The 20861-nt window shown below is 39.1% G+C and overlaps 1 protein-coding gene across 1 annotated transcript; it reads right to left on the bottom strand.

The window, feature by feature from the left end:
* Window positions 1–2439: 2439 nt before the first annotated feature.
* Window positions 2440–20376, bottom strand: gfra1b (gdnf family receptor alpha 1b). The gene is made up of 10 exons (XM_034559317.1): window positions 20337–20376; window positions 19684–19995; window positions 18810–18893; window positions 8763–8941; window positions 8061–8236; window positions 7784–7893; window positions 6289–6423; window positions 5134–5333; window positions 2877–2924; window positions 2440–2595 (listed from the first exon to the last, which is right to left on the bottom strand). The coding sequence occupies exons 1-10, from the start codon at window positions 20374–20376 to the stop codon at window positions 2440–2442; spliced, it is 1440 nt and encodes a 479-aa protein (XP_034415208.1).
* Window positions 20377–20861: the final 485 nt, after the last annotated feature.

Raw genomic sequence — 20861 nt, 5'->3', positions numbered from 1 at the left:
GCGTATGAGTATAAAAGTAAGTATAAGTACGATTATCAGGAGTCCTTTGCATCTTCATTTGGAGCATGCTGTAAATATACTCTATGAACACATTTATTTTCAACACAATCATAAGAGTAGACTCTAATAGTTGAGTATCAAACATGACCTGTAATGTAAACAATAGAGCTCTGATTTCTGATTCATCTAATTGGTTACATTATTTCAGTGGCATTGTGTAGCAACAACACAGGCACAAGCTTTTAGTTTTGCGTGATGTGTGTAATTACCTGTGTCGTTATTTGCAAAAAGTGTCTTTTAGAATTTTAAACTAGGTGTAAAGCAGATAATGAGCTTATGGTTTAACATACCTGGTCAATAAATAGGATACATGAGTTAGTGGTTTGGATATTGTACCTGTTTTTGATTATTGGCTATTGCAATAAAAACTTGAAACTGTAAAGATTTCTGTGTCGTGGTCACAGAAATCTGTGGGTTTATCAAATATTTCTCACACAGGAGTAAATTGCATTTTTTGGATCCTATTTTCATTTGATGTCAGCCGAAGGAACATTATCAGTTATGTTTTTTTAATATATATATATATATATATATATATATATATATATATATATATATATATATATATATAAAACAGCAATAAAGCTCCACGGCACAGACAAATCAGCTATATATTGTTGGTTTTGGTAATTTTTTTAAAAACTTGATATTGTTTAATATTTTGACAAAAAAGCAAAGCAACCATATTTCCCAAACCATCGCATTTGAATCTCTCCAATCACTGTACATTCCTGATATTTCAGTATGAATGTGTCCTTTCCATAATATTTTGGCCCGTTCGGTTCTGTGACTCATCTAATAAATCTTAGGCTCTCTCTCTAGGTCAAGTACTCCATCACTGAGCCCAAACAGGTGTGTCATGTTCTTGGCCAGACGCCCCCCCCCCCCCCAAAAGGAACAGTCTGTCCTCTACCGGCTGCGTCCTTGTCCGCCTGTGTCCCTCCGCACTGGGCCTGATGTGATCGGACTGACAATAGCGGCCTGTCTGCCTGCTGCTATCTCATAATCCTGCTTTACAAGAGTCCCTCCTGAAAACAGATGAACTGGAGGGAATGATATGAGCCCAAAACAGGATGTATCCCTTTCTGTAGATTTTAGAAACCAGCATGAGTCACTGTTCACCAATTTTTTAAATGTTTTTCATGAAATGAAAGTGGCCTCTGAAAAGAATTGTCTTCAAGTTTATAGATAAAATAAGATAAAAATAGTATTTAAAAAAAAAAGAAAAGAAGTGTGAATTTATTGTCTTTTGGCATTTGCTCTATTTGTGAATATGTACACATTCTTTATTACTCCGACAGAAAGATAACATAACTTCATTTTTGCCAGTAGAGACACTTTTTGTAAAGTCTTTATGTTCATGTTGCTGTTACAGACAGTTTGTTATTTCTCGAGAAAAATACTGTTTAAGATAACATTATGCACTTTGCAATCATATAACAAAAATATAACCACACAACAGTCATATCTTTAACCACATGACTAATGAACCATATCCTGTCACATTTCATAAATCAGAGTTACACTGGATAATGCTGACGAAGACTCCCAAAAACATTACAGACAATATGTTACAAGCTAACGGCAGCATACTGTTATAGTGTTCACTTTATCTATCGTATGTTCAAAATGTTCTTTTCGAGGCGATGTGATTAAACCACAAACAACCATAACGATCAAATAAATCTACAAAACTGATCTACACCTAGTACCGAACATGTAGAATAGAAATTGTTACTTTCTTCTGGCTGATATGTCGTTGTCCTTTGATGATACGCGGACAAAATGCAATGGGATCTTGAATGAGTTCAATATGTATTATTTAATTCAGTGTGTCCATGAAATGCGTGAAGTCGTCCCTTGTGACATATTATAGATCAGCACTTTTATACAACACTTAGTTTTTCTTTTGTTGAACTGAAGCAGGTTTATTGGCCGGACAAATCCGAGCACAGTTATTATACATAAACCATCCCCTCTATCTCCCAAAACACGGTTCAGCACATTCAGTCAAATGTGCACTGATTGCAACACATTCCAAAGAAGTGAATGTGTTCACATGCTGATCAGATCACAGAGTTTAACTCCAAAAAGAATGAGTGTTCCTCAGCATCGCATCTGATTCTTGAAGTCACCAAACGAGGGAAGGAAGGCCAAAACGAGCCGATATCTCAGCGACCGCTTCAACACGTCTGTTGTTCAGCAAATAATCCACTGTTGTCTGACGTCAGGGCTCTCCTGCACGGGTGTTGATTACTTCCGTTTTTAACAAAAAAAAGAAAAAGAAAATGCAAGTGTCACACTTTGGCAAATGTCTCAAATCAAAAATGAGTGGAATCACTTCTTGAGAGGAAAGTGTGGACCCGGACTCCTCCGATCCTACAACAGCAGAACACCTTCCAGCCGCAGGAGCACCGGCGTTAGAGCAAAGGCGAGTGGGAGGAGGAGCACCCGTGAGGGGTGTGAGCCGCTGAGGTCAGCTGCCGGGCTTCTGGCGTTAGCGTTTGAGCTGCTGGACTCATCCAGTCGATGGTTCTGAGGTGGGGGGAAAAACAACAATTAATATCTTTTCTTTTTTAATTTTTAATTTAGCGTGAATCTAGATCAGAATATGTTTTGCTTGTGCCTACAATCAGAGCAGATTTGGTAATTCAGATAGCTTCCGGGATTAGGTTATAAATATTATTTTACACCAGCAGAATATTAATTTGTGCATTTGGAAACCTCAATGCATACTTTTCATATATTAATGACCAAAGATAAGGAGCTCATATAAAATAAATATCAATATCTTTAGAGAGTAGAACCATTCTTACCACACACTGAGCAGTGTCCACTGTCAGATTGGACACCTGTTTTTGGGCCTAGAAGGAAGAAAAAAAATAGAAGAGAAGGCAGAGAAACATTCATTTTCATTCTTTTCATTTCTAAGAATATTTAGTTTAAGTTTTTCTTTATGAGAAAGATGACACTGGAGGGGGGGGGGGGTGTTGTACAACATGAAGCTGAGGTCCTAAGTCCGGAGGCAAACCCAGGACTTTGCGGTTGGATCGCTACCCTGGTGCTCCAATTTCATTCTTATTTGATCCTGTCTTTCAAAATCACAGACGGCTCTGAAATATACATCTGAGCAGATATTATCATTCATTACTCAGAGTAGTGGAATGACTGTGGCTACAGGAAGGGCATTTACTTCAAAGTAAAACAAAGCAAACTCCCACTACCACAGTTATGCAGAAAAATACACAACAATAAGATTTATGATAATACTTCCAGTGCCCACCATTTTCCACAGTTTAGACCTACACAGACCTCTTTGTATATTCATCTGCTTCGAGCAAGATGCGTGTGTGTGTGTGTGTGTGTGAAAAGTTTGTCTGTGTTACATTCCCTGTTTGTGCCTGCTCAAGGTTATGACCGTTTAATAACTTTACGACTTTTCTCAGACTCCTGCAAACCTCTTCAGCCACATATAAAAATACCCAAATGCATTTGCACACACACAAACAAACACACACCCACAGATACAGAGATGGAGTACAGGAAATGATAAAGTGACTCTGTGGTGGTTTAGGAACATAATAAACACTCAACGCGTTGGTTCTTAAGTAGAAAGAATTCTATGAACCAGGATTCTGGAGAAGAGTGATTAATTGCTCAATAGGAGGTCTTTCCTCCTGGAGGATGCTTTTACCGGTGATAAATCATATTATCACTATTAAAAGCCAATATGATAGATTGTCTCCCTTAAAGTATATGTGATATCATCTCATTTATAGCCCCATAATATTTATCAGAAGAGAATAGGATAGGTCTGAAATGTGTTGCTGCAGCCAAACACTTTCACTGGAGTACCTAAAAGCACATTTTAGCAAAACATGCAATGTATCACGTAAAATGGCATAATCAGTGCATTTAAGTGTTTTTCTACAATTGCAATAGGTATTAAAAAACTAATTATACCATTTTCATGTTATTTCTGGAAGCACTTTTTAAAATCCCTTTGGAATTTGTGTTTGAGATATTTGTGCATACGGTTAGACACATGTTGAATTAAATGAGTTATATCTAAGAAATAATGTCAGTCTACAGTGAAAAACTATGATCACCTTTTGTAAATAACATAACAATGTCACCACAAGGTCAATTTAGAAGTTAGCTGTTTAGAAACTTTGGACCGTATCACATCTTCCTCAGCAGATCAGATTTTTCTTTCTTTCTAGTCGACATTATCCTTCACCTGGAGACAGTTTTTTGAAAGTGGACATTAACAATGCATGACAACTAAACAAGAGTTTAGTTGTCATGCATTGAAAAAAATTGAACTTTCTTGTGATTTATTAAAGCTTGAATTGTTCTCGAGACACTGTCAGAGCAAATCAGTTACCTAGTGATTATGCTCGTATGCAGCTTGTTTTAACCATGAGCAGCTATTGTTGTGACAAAGCTAACAGGAATTTAAGTAAACATAAACTGAGTCAAAAATGTGGTATATACTGAGAATTAGTATACAGTATAACACACACACACACACACACACACACACACACAAACACACACCCTGTGGGTCCTTTTTGATGTTACTGTGGCAACCAATTAGCTTTGACATGACAGCTTTGGAAGCTCTGACTCCACACTGACGTCTCATCTTTCTGCCCGGGAGGGGGGATTCTGTGCATGCCATCATAAAACCATCCCTGATCCATCAAGGTGACAGAGCCAGACGTCTAAAACTCAGACAGAAGCTCTGAAAAGATTTCTACCTGGTATTTAGGTCTCAATTTAGATTCAGACATTTTGTCTCCTACGTTTTTTTTTTTAAAATGCAATTGGATATAGACATTTTTTTCAATCCTATACTCCTATACTCTCATAGAGACATTTGTTTGGGGACTTTCAATATTGTAAAAAAATGATGCAGTCATTTTGTCTTCACTTCTATCTCTACCTTTTGTTTTTTTTAGTTTATATTTTTCGAAATTAACATCAGTTTTGTCAGTCAGCTAGACAAACACCTCCTATATTGATACACTTGCAACTCCTCGTTCAAACTCTATACTTTAAAAACGTCACCTGTAAGGTCCCACAGATGTGATATAATGAGTCTTCATCAAGATCCAGTTTGGTCACGTCTGTCAGTGCATCCAGGCCGTTATTGGTTCGGTCTTTGCCCCTCCGAGTGATGCTGGGCTCTGGTGCAGTCGGCTGGATCGGGGGTTGGGGTTGCCAGACTCCAACATCAGTCCCATTGCCAAATGCCTGGATAGCATTTCCTGCAAGAATATAGTGTATTCACTCGTGACATTTTTGATCCTTTAATAAATCTATATTTTACTGGACAGTAAACAATTAAATTATATCGGAAGTAAGCAATGTGTACGGATTCATGAGGAAAAAATGCATTCAATGTCATTACTTCCACTCAACTGTAGAGTTTTTATAATTACATGTAATAAGCCTTATTCTGCAGCATGCCCTCCGAGCCTCTTTTTAATAATACAGTCTGCACATCTAACCAAATAGCAGAAGTCTTCAGTCATTGCCGGTGAAGTAAGTTCAAGTTGCGTGGCCCAAAAGATTTTGTTCATGCCCAACTAAGAGCTGTTTATAATTGATACTTTGGGTGGTTGTGTAGGAAACTAAATGACTTGACCTTTCTCAAGAGCATAAAAGCAGCGTCTACCTGTAATCGCTATGATTCACAAAAAGGAACTTAATAACTGCCTGGAATTAGAAAAAACATTGTTAAAGTAATGCAATTGTTTTCACAATTAATTTGACATTTAATGGAAGATTCCCTGAGCAAAAGAAAATTGTCGGCAAAAGAAAATCTTTTTGTAATATCTAGTCTTAATCATCGTAAAAAGCAATTGGGCATGAGTTGTTAAGGATGCAGCCATTCAATAAAACTTGCTCTGTTATACTTTTAAAACTTGGAGCATGAAGGGCACTGACTGCCACTCATGCTCACATACGAGCAGAAATACAAAAGAAATGCTCAAGAGACTATACACACGGTCAAAGTAACATACATTGTATATGTAGGCCGAACACATGATAGACCATCACATACTGCACTGTTACATTTTGCAGTCATTATCTCCCAGTCCATAATTTCAAAAGGTCAATTGAAGTTGAGACGATACAAATGGTCAATTTGTCCTCATGCTGTGAAGAATAGGGCAATTCTGGAAGGGAAATTATAATCTCTGCAGTACTGGAACTCACGTAGGCATCGATTGTGGGTGAAAAACTCTGCAAATCGATCACAGTCTGGCTTGCTGTTCCCGCTGCTGCCGCAGTCACACCATGGCGATAGGCTGATGCCAAGTGATCGCACATAATTGGGTGTCATCACCGTACCTGCAGCAAAACATCAGTCTCATTAGTCTAACATTAGTAACATTAGTCTCAGGACTCTTTTGTTCAGATCGGCCAGTGAGAGCGAGCTTATTCAGTATTATAGGCTGCCTTTACTTACAATTTTCTTTTTTTGCAGAACTTGCAGGGTTCCTCATTGCGGAGCTGCGTTATGATGCATACATGTAATTCCCCCCTTTAACCGTTGAAATAGGCTATATTGGCAAAAAGGTTGGTCCTACATTGGTTGCGCATTGTACTCAATTGGCAGAAAATCAAATGAAACCATTTATAGCTATTTCTTCATCTTGATGTAACTGAATGTGTTACCTGTGTGGAGTAGAATATGAATGATATAGATTAAAATGTCCGCGTGTTGAGTTTGCAATTGGTCACCGTTGCCCCGCGCTCAAATCTCATTACTAAAACTGCACACATGTTTCCTTTCTACATAATGGAGGAGATGTTTTGAACAATTTGGTCATAATTGCAGTTAGTTTTGGGTGCATTTACAACCGTGCTTTTGTGTGGTCCGGCTGAACAAAAGGAAATAAGATCCACTTCTGCAAAGAGCTATAATGAACAGTGTAAATTAGTGGTGTAACAAACCCCCTCACAGTTTGGCACGCATTTGTCCCGCGGATTAATTACATACCATCACAGCGGGAAATAAAGTTTTACTGACAATTGTTATCCGACAATATTCAGTAAAATATGAGTTGCGGATATTCGATCTCCAATAATATTACATTATAAACAACACACTTGTATTTAAATTGACAGGAGGAGAGCTCGTAGGGTTGGCTGCGCTGCGAATGGCCGATGAACGACTCTATGATGGGTTATGGGTCTGTTACAGTGAAAATGAGAATTAAACAAAAGCAAATTAGTGTTATCAAGAGAAATCCAGTTGTTTGAAGGAGATGTTTTTACAATAACATAAATAGCTATTAAATATGAATTATGACCTGTTTACACTACCTCCAAGCAGCTTATAATACATCATTAATATTGTACTGTAGTTTGAGGGAACTGGCTTAAATTCTGTGCAGCTGTTAAAGGGAAATAATCACCTTTCTCTTTTATCTATTGCCTTAGAAAAAAACAAAAATCCTATACATCACTTCTAATCATATTGATAATAAAGAGGAAAAAAATAGAATCAAGTTTGATAACCAAACCTGTTGACTGACAACAAATAATGTACAGAATATTATTTGAAAAAGCTCCTTTGAAGGAAGTTCATCGGAATAGTTTCAAAGAAATACCATTAGTAGTCCAACTTTAGGTCCAGTTACCAGTATAGCTTTACAATTTATCTTGCAAATTCTGAAGTAATTTTAAAATGCTTCAGAGAACTTACCAATAAGACCTGAGTAAGACAGCAGGCAGTCAGCATAGCTCCCCCTCAGACAGCCTGATATGGAGTGAGCTTCTGGCTGACAGTTGCTGATGAAGTCTGCAAGCCGTGACCTAAAAACAACAGATACAAATTATAGATGCTTATTTCCTGATGCCGTTATTATATGTCAAGCTTATACTAAGATAAGTGTTTTGTCACATTTATTAACAATAGTTCAATCATTCATAGTAGTAAAAAACATTAGACTGTATATTTGGGTCCCTCTTTGCCTTCTTACCTGCAGATGTAGTTGGTCTTGCACGTGTTCTGAAGAGACAGACAGTTCGGCTTGTCTTCTTTATCATCGTAGGAGCAGACGGGTACGATTGTCTGTCGTCGACGTTCTGCACATGCTCTCTGATCCCCCGCCGGACAGGAGCAAAACAGCATCCCATAGCTGTATTTAGTTGGAACCTTTATTTTGGAAAGAAAATATAAAAAAAAAAAAAAAAAAGGTGTCCTGATTATAGTTACACTTGGTAATTATCTGCGTCTCCAGTGTCACGTATTTTCGCTCACGTAAATTGTTGTAAGTGCATTGAAAATGTAACTGCATTTGTACTTGTGTTCAATGGGGTAACAATGTGTCCGAGTCCAGGAGGAGATGTTTTGAACAATTTGGGCATAATTGCAGTTACTTTTGGGTGCATTTACAACCGTGCTTTTGTGTGGTCCAGCACTCTCCGATTGCAATCAGATCACCCAGAACACATTTTCCCGGCTTGTGTAAATGGGGTCAGGTCCACTACGTAGCTTTTAGTAGAGATCAGCGTTATGATAAGTAACCTAGACTTTTACAAAGAGATTGGATTCAAAGTCAGCTTTATGTGATATTGCTTCTAAAATGGCATTTTTTCCTTTGACATTTGGTTGAGATGTTCATTTGAGCAGCGAATCAAACACACAAAGAGCAGCTCTCAGAATGAACGTGCTTAATTACCTTGTCAAAGAACTGTCGGAGGGCCTTGTGGCATTTGCGCTTGTTGCAGACCTCAGAAGCAGACACCCTGCTAGTGCAGGGGGTGATGTATGCTGAGCGGTATTTCTTACATGTGTCGTTCAGGTTACAGGCCTTGGCAGCATTCAGACAGTTGTTCTCCTTCGTAGATGCGGGCTCAACTTTGAAAGAAGAGAGATACATCATTTTATATTTGCCTCATATCATAATTGTTACTTTCTGGCACAGGTTTACACATACTAAATGATCAATTCTTCAAAATGAAGGTAGTCTTGAGTGAATCAGATTAGAAGACACAGTGCAGGCAAGCAAGCGATGGGGAAAGATTAAGTGAACTATTTGAGTCAATTTCAGTGAAAGGAAAGAAAGGCACCGTGAGGAAATATTTTCAGACGGAGCAATTTTTTAAAGCGATGTTACACTCCTCATTTCCACCATTATTTTTCATTGAGTAATACCATGACCTCTTTACTTTGTCCCTGACAGTTTAATTACATTGCCGAAATTGTGCATTCCCATTCATAGTCCTAAGGAAGTCCCTAAGTGTCTCTTAGGTGCATCGGAAAATACACCCTTATGTAGATAAAATGCATTCTATTTTTGTCATTATTGACATGAATTATAATCCAAAAAATAGGAAGCAGCTATCCATCCCAAAGTCATAGCCAGAACAAATATTCAGTAAAATCGACTACTATTATTTTATACTAGAATTACATAATTTACTGTAAGCCTCTTTGAAAATAAAAAGGCTGTATGAGAGCTGTGAATAGAACGCAGCCATGCTTGTATTTGTAAACACAACAATATATGGATGAACATCTTTTACAGAGGTTTAATTAGGATTCATTGTTCCAATTTGTTGCTCCAGTTGCTTTGTTTGTTGCAGTTGCTTTGTTACACGTTTGAACCTAAATTCTCTGGCTAATTTGTGTACTTCAGGTTGTAATCAGATCCCCCTCTGTGACCTCATTGGGTCTCGTAGTCATGATCAAACCTTATGTGTGCAACGGAAAAGGCAGTTAGACCACACAGACCACTCAAACCCTAATATTCAAAGCTCAAAAAAGGACAATGCTCATATTAGTATATTCCATTGTAATTTAGAGGTGATTTTGTTGTCCGCATCCTTACAGAAAACACAGAAACGTACAAATACAAACACCTGCTCAAACACTGTGCATTTTCCCTACTTTGTTTGACATGAACCAAGTCACCCATACTTGCTTCCAGTTTCATCCCAGTATGCTGTCTTTCCATCACAGCCCAGTAAAAACACTCTCTGGCCACCATAATGACTCTCACATCTAATTTTTGCTATTTGTTGGTACAAAGTCCTTCTTGCCCGACGGAGTTACATTACATTACATGTCATTTAGCTGACGCTTTTATCCAAAGCGACTTACAATAAGTGCATTAAACCATGAGTCCAAACTCAGAACAACAAGAATCAAGCAAGTACAATTTCTTCAATAATGTTAAACTACAGAGTACTATCCGTAAGTGCCATTTAAGTGCTACTAAAGTGCCAAACTACGAAGTGCTATCGGTAAGGGACATTTAAGTGCTACTAGAGTGCTACTACGGCTCTACCTTCCCTATTCAAGGTATAGTCGAAAAAGATGTGTTTTTAGTTTGCGACGGAAGACGTAGAGACTTTCTGCTGTCCTGATGTCAATGTCATTGAGTTCTGTCCAGTAACACAAACAGTACCCTCGACATGGAAGAATGAATTCTGTAAATCTGCCTTTTGAGGTGGAATTGAAGCTCACTGCACTCGATCATGCACCACAGAATGAGCCATGATTAAATCTGAATACATTCTTGAACCTGGGGTTAATCAGATATTACAAAAGCCATTAGTTACATCTGACAAGTGACTAGAGATGTGAGCTGTGATCCTTTAGTGGGTGTTTGGAGCTATCAAACCATAGGTGTGACACTTCTGCCTCAATTACAGTCACCAAGAGCAACATGTGACTCCATATGGACGCAACACAAGAATGCGAGAACATTATTTTTCTTCTATCAGGAGCATTTTCGCATTTAATAAGATTCTTTTTGGGTAACAGCTTCTCTGTTTCAGGGGTATAATCCATGTTTGACTGTCTCCAAGACAAGTTTATGAGCGAATGAGGATAGTTCAACAAATCTACTTGGTTAGTTATAGTAAAAAAAACATGGTTTGGCTTGAAATGGCTGTGAATGTAAAACAGAACAAAAATGCAACAAAAGTATTTGTTTATGTTTAGGCAAAACAAAACTACTCCTTGGTTATGTTTTGGCACAAAGCACTTGGTTCCCATGAGGACACAAACAGTAGTCTTCTGGTTGAGAGCCCTGTGGTTTTTGATCCATCCACCACCCCAACTTCCTCCCCACGTCAACTTCTGTGGCTCATTTGAAACTTATTTGTGATACGTTAAAAGCTAAGGTAATCCAAGTCAAAATACTTTTTTGCTAAAAACACAATACAGAATGCTGATTTGTTTTATGGGAAGGTCATTTCTAGGAGACAGGGCTAGGCAATGAGTCATATAAACAGGGTGTTGAAGATTGTTATTAGTTGTTATTTTGTATTATTTGTCTGTGTTTTATTCTGTGCTACTTGCAGTATGACTGTAATGCTCTTACAGTCTTAATGTCTTTCTTGTCATGGTTATCTATAACATGCAGCAAGAAGTCTCTAAGATAAAAACCTCAAAAAAACTACAAAAAAGGTGACTAGTGAGCAAAATAGTGTTCCAACTTACCATTTAACCTTTACATTTATTAATTTAACCAAACATTACTCTAGTTTCCTGTATCCTTGGTGTATTGCCCTTGAAGTGCATACCAAGTACTGCAATCCTATATGTGCGTCTGCACATATCTTGTTTAAAGACCTACAGGCTTAAGAAAAAAACAATCTCCCTTAGCCTTCTTCAGTTGCACCCCCTGAGCAAGGCCACCATGTTGCCATTGATGTAGACCAAATAATAAGCCAGTGTAGCAAACACTGGAATCTGACCCTTTGACCTCCAATTGGTTGACACAAAACACCTATTGAAAGACTGACAGCCAGGTAGGGTTGAATATGAATCTCAAAGAGGTTTATTATGGTGTCCTGGGGGGCTGTGTTCACTATATTTGATACATGACATGCATCTGTGTTGGAGAACTGGCCCATGAGCTTTTGAAAATGGTTGAGGTGAAGTCTGGACCTAAACAAATGTATCTCTAAAGGTTAACATCTGGCCTCTACACTACTGTATACACTTGGGTTGGGTAATATGTTAAAAATGTCAATCTGACCACCATCAGCCTAACAACCGACGATTGCCAATATATTCACGCAGGACTGTGTATGTTATTGTGTTTGCTGTGCGGTGCTAATTGTAAATAAATAAATAATAGCCCATTCTAAAAAGACTTGACTATAACTAATATCACACCAGCAAACAACGCTGCATATGAGATTGTGTGCCATGAAGCTAAAGCAACTCCAGAACAAGGCTGCATGGTTCACACCACCACGTCTCGTGCATCAGATTGCGCAATCCCCTCATTTTGTTTTGCTTGTAGATGCAGGCTTAGATGGATTAATCTCATGTAGGATACATGGAATAAATGCAGTGAGGTCCGAAGTGGTGCAGCTTGTTAAACCTCCTTTCTTTATAGTATTTTTTTCTAGTTCTAGATAATGTTCAGCCAAGGATTGCTCAAGCCTACTTTTTCTTTGTTCTCTGAATGTAATTCAAGAATATAGGAACATGTAGTCTTTAAATGTCCCTTTTTATCTGTGTATGACATGTAAATCCTCCCATATCTATGGAACACAGATTATAGTAATACAGAGTATTAGTGTGACCATCAGACCAAACCTCAAGTGCTGTGTGCATGTAGATCTCCATTTAAAAAGGGGATTACTAATAAGCCGACTGCACAGGGTCAGTTAAAACGGTTAGCAATGTCAATGAACATGACCAGGATTGTTGGGCCACAAAAAACGTAGTCAGAATTGTAAAAGACTTGAATTATGTTACTATAGACATAATGACACTGATTATGTTGTATTATATTGTCCTTTGACAGTTGTTTGTGGGTTGAGTTAAGCATTTCCTAAAATTATGTTATAATGCAGCTTTTTCTTGAATTAAGGTTATTAGTCTTGCATCCCTTTCTGTAGCATTGTCTCCAGGCATCGATAAGTGAACCTTTATGCAGATGATGCCACATTTCATATGGCACACCGTGAGGGGATTTTCTCAGAGGAGATGAATGAAAACTTTTTTGGCACCCAATTTCAGCTATCTTACTCCCAAGTGTGTATATTATGTATATTTCACATGTAATATTTGAACAAAATGCCTACAGTTCATTTCTATTTCCCTCAAAATTCCCTATCCCAAATACTTAAAACTGCAACATGACTATATTGTAGATCTTTATACATATAAAGATTTACAATATAGTTAACCATTAATTTAAACCACATGGTTTAAATTAATTGTAGGGCTGCACAAATAATCACGCATTAAATATGGCCATTAAATAAACATTTATTGACGTTTAGATGTCATTCCTCTGCGTGAACACCCTACAGTGGCAGAATGTGAAGAACTTTATTAAATGTCCTATTTTGATGCAAATATGTGTACATTAGCTGGACTGTACAACATGGAAAGCAGTGCTCTGTTTATTAAAATGTAAAAGTGCAACAAAAATATTGCTATCAATGAATAATTGTGATTTAGAAAACTCATGATCTCAATATTGCTGAAAAGAAAAATCACAATTGTCATTTTGTCCATAATCATGCAGCCCTAATTAATGGTATAAATTCGTTGCTGTTTTTTTTAATCCTTTTAAGTGTATCCCTCCACTTAGTGCCCTCTTCATCTCCCATTATGGAAATAAAACAGCAGTGGTCAGGGCCCACTTCTTCAGGGCACCCTGCCTTCTATCAGGCTTCTAGCCAGCATCACTAAATCTATGCCAGTGTCTTTAATATTCACCACCAGACCCAAGACCCATTTATTAAGTGCACCCATGTTATTAGCAAAATCTCACTGAGTTTATACCACAGCTATTTCTTTTTTTCTCTCCAATTTCTCTCCATTCATCCTGAATTCATTCAAACATAAATGCGATACCCTCTACATTACTCATGTCTGCCATATTCAGTATGATTCTGATATAAGATAAGGTTAAGGTGCAGATGACTGGACATATAATTGTGACTGTAGGATATGTAGGCGGAGAACATAAAGTATGAGCGTAAATCGCTGTGGTTGCACCTGACGATGCAGCGGGTGAGTCAGATGATGCACAGGCCCACTTTTTGCCTTTGGTTTTTCAGAATGTCAGTTATGTGCTCCGATCAAAGGGCTGATATTCAGCTTCGCCAATTATAATAAAAACGGTCTATGTTCTGTCTCACCATCAGCAGTTGCCAACTTACTTTAAGGGACTTTCTTTCTCTTTCTTTTGTATTCTTCCTTCCTACGTTTAAGCATTTGTAGTTAAAACCATGAATCTGCATATTTATGAAGGTATATCAATCTGAGAGATGGAAGAAAAGCCTGAGGCACGGAGAGGATGTGTATGTCACTGTTAATGTATGGGATGTGTGCAGGACGGTTTTCATGTAGAAATGCAAATTGGAATGCAAATCTGCTGCATTGGCCTATTCAGCAGAAATGCACACAGTAAGAATGATTAAGTGTTAGTGTACATAGGTGTTTGTGGGTGCAGGGTGTGGTTAGCGCCAATCAAATAATTCCATATTTGCTCGAAAACATCATCCTGTGTCACCTGCAGCCTGCAGCGTTTTATTTTCTTATCTGAAAGCCATGATTAGCCTTTCCCCTGCATCAATATCCACTTGAATGATAATATTTGCACCATGATATTCTTGTCAGGAATCATATGATAAGATTGTATTTATTTTGCATGATGTTGCCAAATACAATTGTAGCAAAGCAAGTTTCAGGTATTTTACACCTCAATATTTTAAGGCGGTACCCTCAACACAGCTGAGGTGCTTTTTTGGCTATTGGGATTTTATTTTTTCATGTTGCCCTGGTGGTCATTCAACATCTTAGATTACATTTTGTTTTACATATGTTGGTGTTATTATGTCCACCCCTGTGTGCAAACATCTAGAAGTGCTCTATATGCATTGTTCAGATATCTCGTTATGTAAAACCAACCTATTATGCTTTCTGTTATGAGGAAGGCAATACTATGAAATATAATATCCTCGCTTATAAATGTGATAAAGTTTGTTTCACTTCATGCCACTGAATGCTTAAGTTTTAATATTTGATTACACAACAGCTAAGTGAATTTAAAAACTTGTAATCCACAACTTGTGTCTATTATTGAATTTTGAGCTCCCTCTGATTAACTCAGTTGGAATAAATTGCATTATTCTGCGGCCACGGAGGGGCAGAAGGAAAACAAAGAAGAAGTGTGTGAAAGGAAATTCCTTCAGATGATTTGCTGATATAACTGAAAGCGCTCTTGAGTAAAAAGGATCAGCAGATTAAAAGTGTTTCTATACTGTGATGTTCAGCTGGAGCAGTTTGTAGTTCACGGGCAGGATGGGCCACAGGCAGAGGACAAAGACTACAGAGGACCAATCTGTGGCTTCAGGCATCTAGACCCACTGAATTGTTCTGGCTATCTTTGCAATGGAAAATCATCATGAATCTCTTGTTCGCCGACTCGATTCTCTGTAAGACCACCGATGGGCTCCAATACGAGCATAGACTGGGAGGAGTGGGGTAGTTACTGGGCTCAGTAGCAGGGCCAGCACTAGTCAGATTACAGAGTGTCTGTTTACATGTAATTGAGGAACTGGCTGGAGGACCTTTAGGAAACGTCAGAAGTTGGTCACTCTGAAACTAAAAACATTCATGCAGTGTCATAGTAACATGAGTGGTAGACGTTTATGAAATGAAATACTGTAGAGTCTAAGAGGTAGAGACACGGCTGTATTCATTAAGGCTCTAATCAAAATACATATGTAGTGATTTCAACTATTCTTTCATTTGCAAAGGGAAGCATTGAGAACACACTGAAAGGCAGAGTAACATTATAAAGTTTATTTCCTCACTTATGCAGTATGTGCTACTCCAAAGACCCTCTTGGGATGTAATGTGTTCTTCTACCACTGGTGTGAGCCTTGATGAGGAAATGCAGAATCAGTCCATCTAGTCTCGAGAAAGTATCTTACATTTACAGTACTAAGTTCGAAATGTGATAGTACAAGATATACCCTGCAGCAATGTGTCCTGTTCTTAGCTCTGGCCATGGGATTGCAAAGCTGCATCTCTGGAATCACCTGAAGTTATCTATAGCTCAGTGGAATAAATAAAATACTTTATGTTTTCCTTGTTGATGGCCTCAATATTTTCAAGGCATTAACATGATGTGTCACGTTGGCAGCGGTTTTTTTTCCCCTTTTGTTAAGGGCACTGCTGTATTCCCATCGTTCCCCCGGTCTGCACAACAGCATTGTGTTACATCTCTGAAAGGCACTTGGACATTGATTTATAAATGACGCCGCATTTAATTTCAGCGGTTCCTGGAGACTATATTCAAGCAGTTATTGGCTCTGAATTAATAATGTTATAAATACATCAGAAGAGAAGCTTTCTGCAGAGGCCATACATGGGGTCTAAACAAAGGTAGCACTCAATAACAGAGTGGAGTCGTACTAATTGACAAGCTGTTGGGAAACTAACTATGCTGTCTTTGCTTTTAGCCTTCATATTGGCATCTGTCTGTAGACAGCAATGTAAATTCGTCACTCGGTCGACCATTTTGGTCCAGACTGAAATATCTCAACAACTATTGGATCCGTTTCCCATTAAATTACAAATATTCCTGGTCCTTGGAGAGACTAATGACTTTGGCGACCCCCCAACATTTCCTAAACCTCCACCACGTGGTCGGCCCTCCACCGGACAACTTGTACTCATTTTGGTGATCTCCTGACTTTTCACCATCTTCAGCTAAATTCATGACCTGCAAAATTATGACATTCCCATCAGCCTCAGCTGTACTTTGTGTTTAGTGTTAATTAGCAAATGTTAAAGCACGCTAAATGAAGCTGGAGAACATGGTGAACACACCTCTTTAACATCAGCATCTCAGAATTGTCTTTGTGAGCATTTAGGATGCTGGGGTCGAGACTCTTCTTCTTGTCTTGTTGATAGATATTTATGTTTAGTAATGTAATGTATGTAGTATGACAACACATGTGTACATGTAAAGCTATTACATAAAATGCAAATCAATCCCAACAGGATGGGTGAAGAGGTTAAAACAAGTCTGTAGGTCATCATCTGCTAATTTCATAACCATCTTAATTTGCTGAAACCTATTTGGAATAACAATGGACTAAATATATATGGTAACAAACATGGATTTTCAACAATCCAGTAGTGAGCATAACATCTTGGCAGTAGACCCAGGGGACGTGGTATGGACTTCCATGTGCATTATTTTACACTGCAGATTGCCTGAGGCTGGGCTTAGTTGCAATGAGATCCCTTATGGCAGATGGATTCCTGCTATCTAACCCATTAAGTGATTTATTTTTTCCTTAGAGCCTTTGGCTGTTTACACTGCTATACATTAAACTAGCTATTCAGCTCCGGCTCCATCTCTGCTTCTTGATTTATGTTGCTCACACACACTTGCATACACAATGTAGATTTCTTATGATAAATAAGCAACATGCCATGACATCCATAGTCAGTCAATGACTTTGATAAAAGAGTGCATGAGCAGCAGATCCGTTTAGAAAAAAATATATATATATATACTGTATATCTTCATCAAGATTAAGATCTGCTGTCTCTGAGAATTATGCAAATTATTTTGTGGTAAAACAAAAAGACCTGATTGTTTAAAGTTATTAACCACTCCCACAAGTTCAGATTGTTTGCAATTCTTTTCAGTCTTGCACACAATTCCAGCACAGGAGATAATCCAAATTCCAATTTTTAGAAAAATGTTACTCGCTGTTAAAATACAGTTAGCCATTATGTCAGCGCATGTGGAGCAGAGCCACTTTGATACGCTAAGTGGATTCAATCACAGCGAGAGCCAGACAGAGAGAGAGACAGAGCGGCAGAGAGAAAGACAGAGAGTGAGAGTGCGTGAGAGAGTGAGAGACTGAGAGACAGTGAGAGAGAGAGAGAGACAGAGAGAGAGAGAGAGAGAGAGGGAGAAAATCGAATGACCATTTCTTTCACTGAAATGGTAGCTGGCTTGTGCCGGCAGACGCCCACCTCCAGCCAGAAAGCTGAAGGGTGCCAGAAAGTGCTGCACTTGTCACACACACACACGCACACACACACACACACACACACACACACACACACACACACACACACACACACACACACACACACACACACACACAAACTCTTGTTCTATCAGTGCCATTGAATGCAGACAGATGCTTAATTGCTCCTCTGTCTGTGTATGTGTGTGAGATCTAAATATGGACCTTACTAGGTGTATGCTCCCAAGTCCACCTGCACTTCATTGATATATGAGGACCGATATGGCATTTAGATGCGAAACCACAAACAGCAAGCAACATTTCTGAAAGCTTCTGGAGGTCAAACAACACAGACTTCCCTCTAAAAGGATAACGCTTTGAAAACTAGCAGTTAAATGCTACATCCAGCATTATACTGTGACAGTGGAAAAAACAAACCCCTCATCATTGCTTTGAAAGCCGAACGTGAAATTTACTAAATGACTCTGCTTGGTATACGGTGGGTCAGTATCAGATAAAAGCTTTTGTGATGGATAACAGCCGTTGAAAGCTGCAGCCTGAAACCACACAGCAATAGAAAGGAGTGGTTGTCAAATAGTGACAGATTTTTAACGGTGATGTGGTGACTTAAGATGGGTTTAAAGCACGACTGAGCAGTCATGGCTCTCTGTATGCAAGGACTTGACTTTCCACAATGTCCAAACTTAAGCCTGAGGAATGTCGGCAGCGTAAAAGCAGCGTCTTACCAGTTATGATGGGGGCCAAGCGAAAGATATCCGAGAGCCGGCTATTGACTTGTTCATACGGAGAGTACTCCAGCAAATCATTACCTGCATGGGGAAAAACATTATTGTCAACAATATGCTTACAATGGTGTGTGTATGTTTGCGGTAACGTAGGTGGCGTGGGTGGATGTTATCTGATACTCGAACAGTAGCCCATCAATTATACTAATTACACTAAATAGATTATCCCTTGTTAATTAATACTATTGACTGCTACCGTTTTGTAATCAATGTGTTGTCATGTAATTACTAAATAGGAGTTATGCACAAGGTCGAGCAAGTACAATTATCTGTCTCACAGGTGATATGGGAGCACAATATGGGAATGCGCCTTGCAATTTGACAGATGTACAGGAAAAGGAGGATTCAGTATGTGTGAAAGTAGCTATATTCAACTACTCAAGGTCTATATAAAAGTGAGGTACTTAATGTATTTAACTTTTTGATCTGCTACATTTCACTCCAATGCATATATCTGACCATTTATTTGCAGTTTCAGATTTCAAAACTGAAGCATACAGTGTGATTATTTAAAACAAATAATGCATCATTACATACTAAACACCAACTTGTAGAACTAGAGCTCCACTTTTTAAATGCTGCTTAATACACATTAATGCCCATAAAAGTTTTGTGTGCACAATAATGGCATAACATATTATATCAAACCCAGGGGACCATTCTTACTGCATGTTATTATTTTTTCCAATAATCTTTTCTGTAAAATACATGAATCGTATACTGTGAATCATCATCCCACCACGGATACGTTCTTTATAGTATAATCTCAGTCACGACTCAACCAAATGATGACGATGACTATAGTTTGACATACCCTGTAAACTCTGAAATATGCTCCAAAAGATCCGGAGACAGTTCTTCTCCTTCTTCATGCCCCTTCGACACCTGCAGTTGTTGAGGGTGCTCTGCTTCATGGCCTCGATGGCGCTGCGGCACTCGCCCTGCGCCTCCGAACCGGTGACCGCGCTGAAGTTGCTCTCCCTGCCCGCCACACACTGCCTCATCGTCCGGTACTTGGTGCTGCAGCTGTACTCCTTCAGACACTGTTCACTGGCCCTTACGCAGTCCGGCCGGGCGGGCCGGGAGGAGGACGAGCCGCCGTCACCCTTCAAGGTGAACACTGAGTCTGGAGTTAGAAGAGGAAAGAGAGGCAGAAGATGGGTTGTTCCCGATGGGAACTAGTTGGCCAACTATACGCAGCGATCCGTCAATGAGCATGATTTAGATTAGATGAGATATTCCTTTATTAGTCCCGCAGTGGGGCATTTTAATTGGAGAGTGCATCATTGTGTTGTTGCCAAATAATGCACAAACCAACAATCAGATGAGGTCCAACACGTGCGCGTCTGATTTAGCCGTTTGTGTCCCCACGTGCCTCCTCTCTGCACTATTTGTTTTTGAGTTGAACTGTAAAGACAATGATAACAAAATACAATATATAATTCAACAGATGTATGCGCCACTTACCCGGGAAGGACAGCATCATGACAAAAGTTGTTAAAATCATCGCGCGTTCGGGTTTAAAAGGTGTTTAGAAAGCGTTTACGGGATTTAAAATACACGCGTCACACTGATCCGCTTTTCTTCGGGTTGCACATAACGCGAGTTCATGTGACGACGCATCCCGTATAGATCCAACAGGGGAGACTCCAAACTGAGTGAGACCCGAGTCCAGCAGCTAAGACCACATCGCGCAGACCAGTCCGGAGTTTGAGACGACTGGACACGAGTGAGCCTCGGAGAGGCGCGCCGCTGGATGAGCACTCCCACCTCAGCCTCTCCCTCCGACCCCTCAGCCCGTCCGTCCGCCGGTCTGTTTGATCCCACACGGGAGCTGTCACTGGATTGGAGGACAAAAGTTTACAGCCGCGACCGAGAAGAGTCACAGGGAATCACAGGGAGATTAAAAACCCAGCAGTCCAACTTGAAGAAAGGTATCAATGTAACTTTGATCGCCCATCAATGTTTTTTAAATGATACATCCAAGGAAGC

The sequence above is a fragment of the Cyclopterus lumpus genome, chromosome 19, assembly GCF_009769545.1.
Source record: "Cyclopterus lumpus isolate fCycLum1 chromosome 19, fCycLum1.pri, whole genome shotgun sequence".
In the NCBI taxonomy this organism is placed as follows: domain Eukaryota; kingdom Metazoa; phylum Chordata; class Actinopteri; order Perciformes; family Cyclopteridae; genus Cyclopterus; species Cyclopterus lumpus.
The sequence above is the reverse complement of the archived record's forward strand: the minus strand, read 5'-3'. Positions and strand labels throughout refer to the sequence as shown.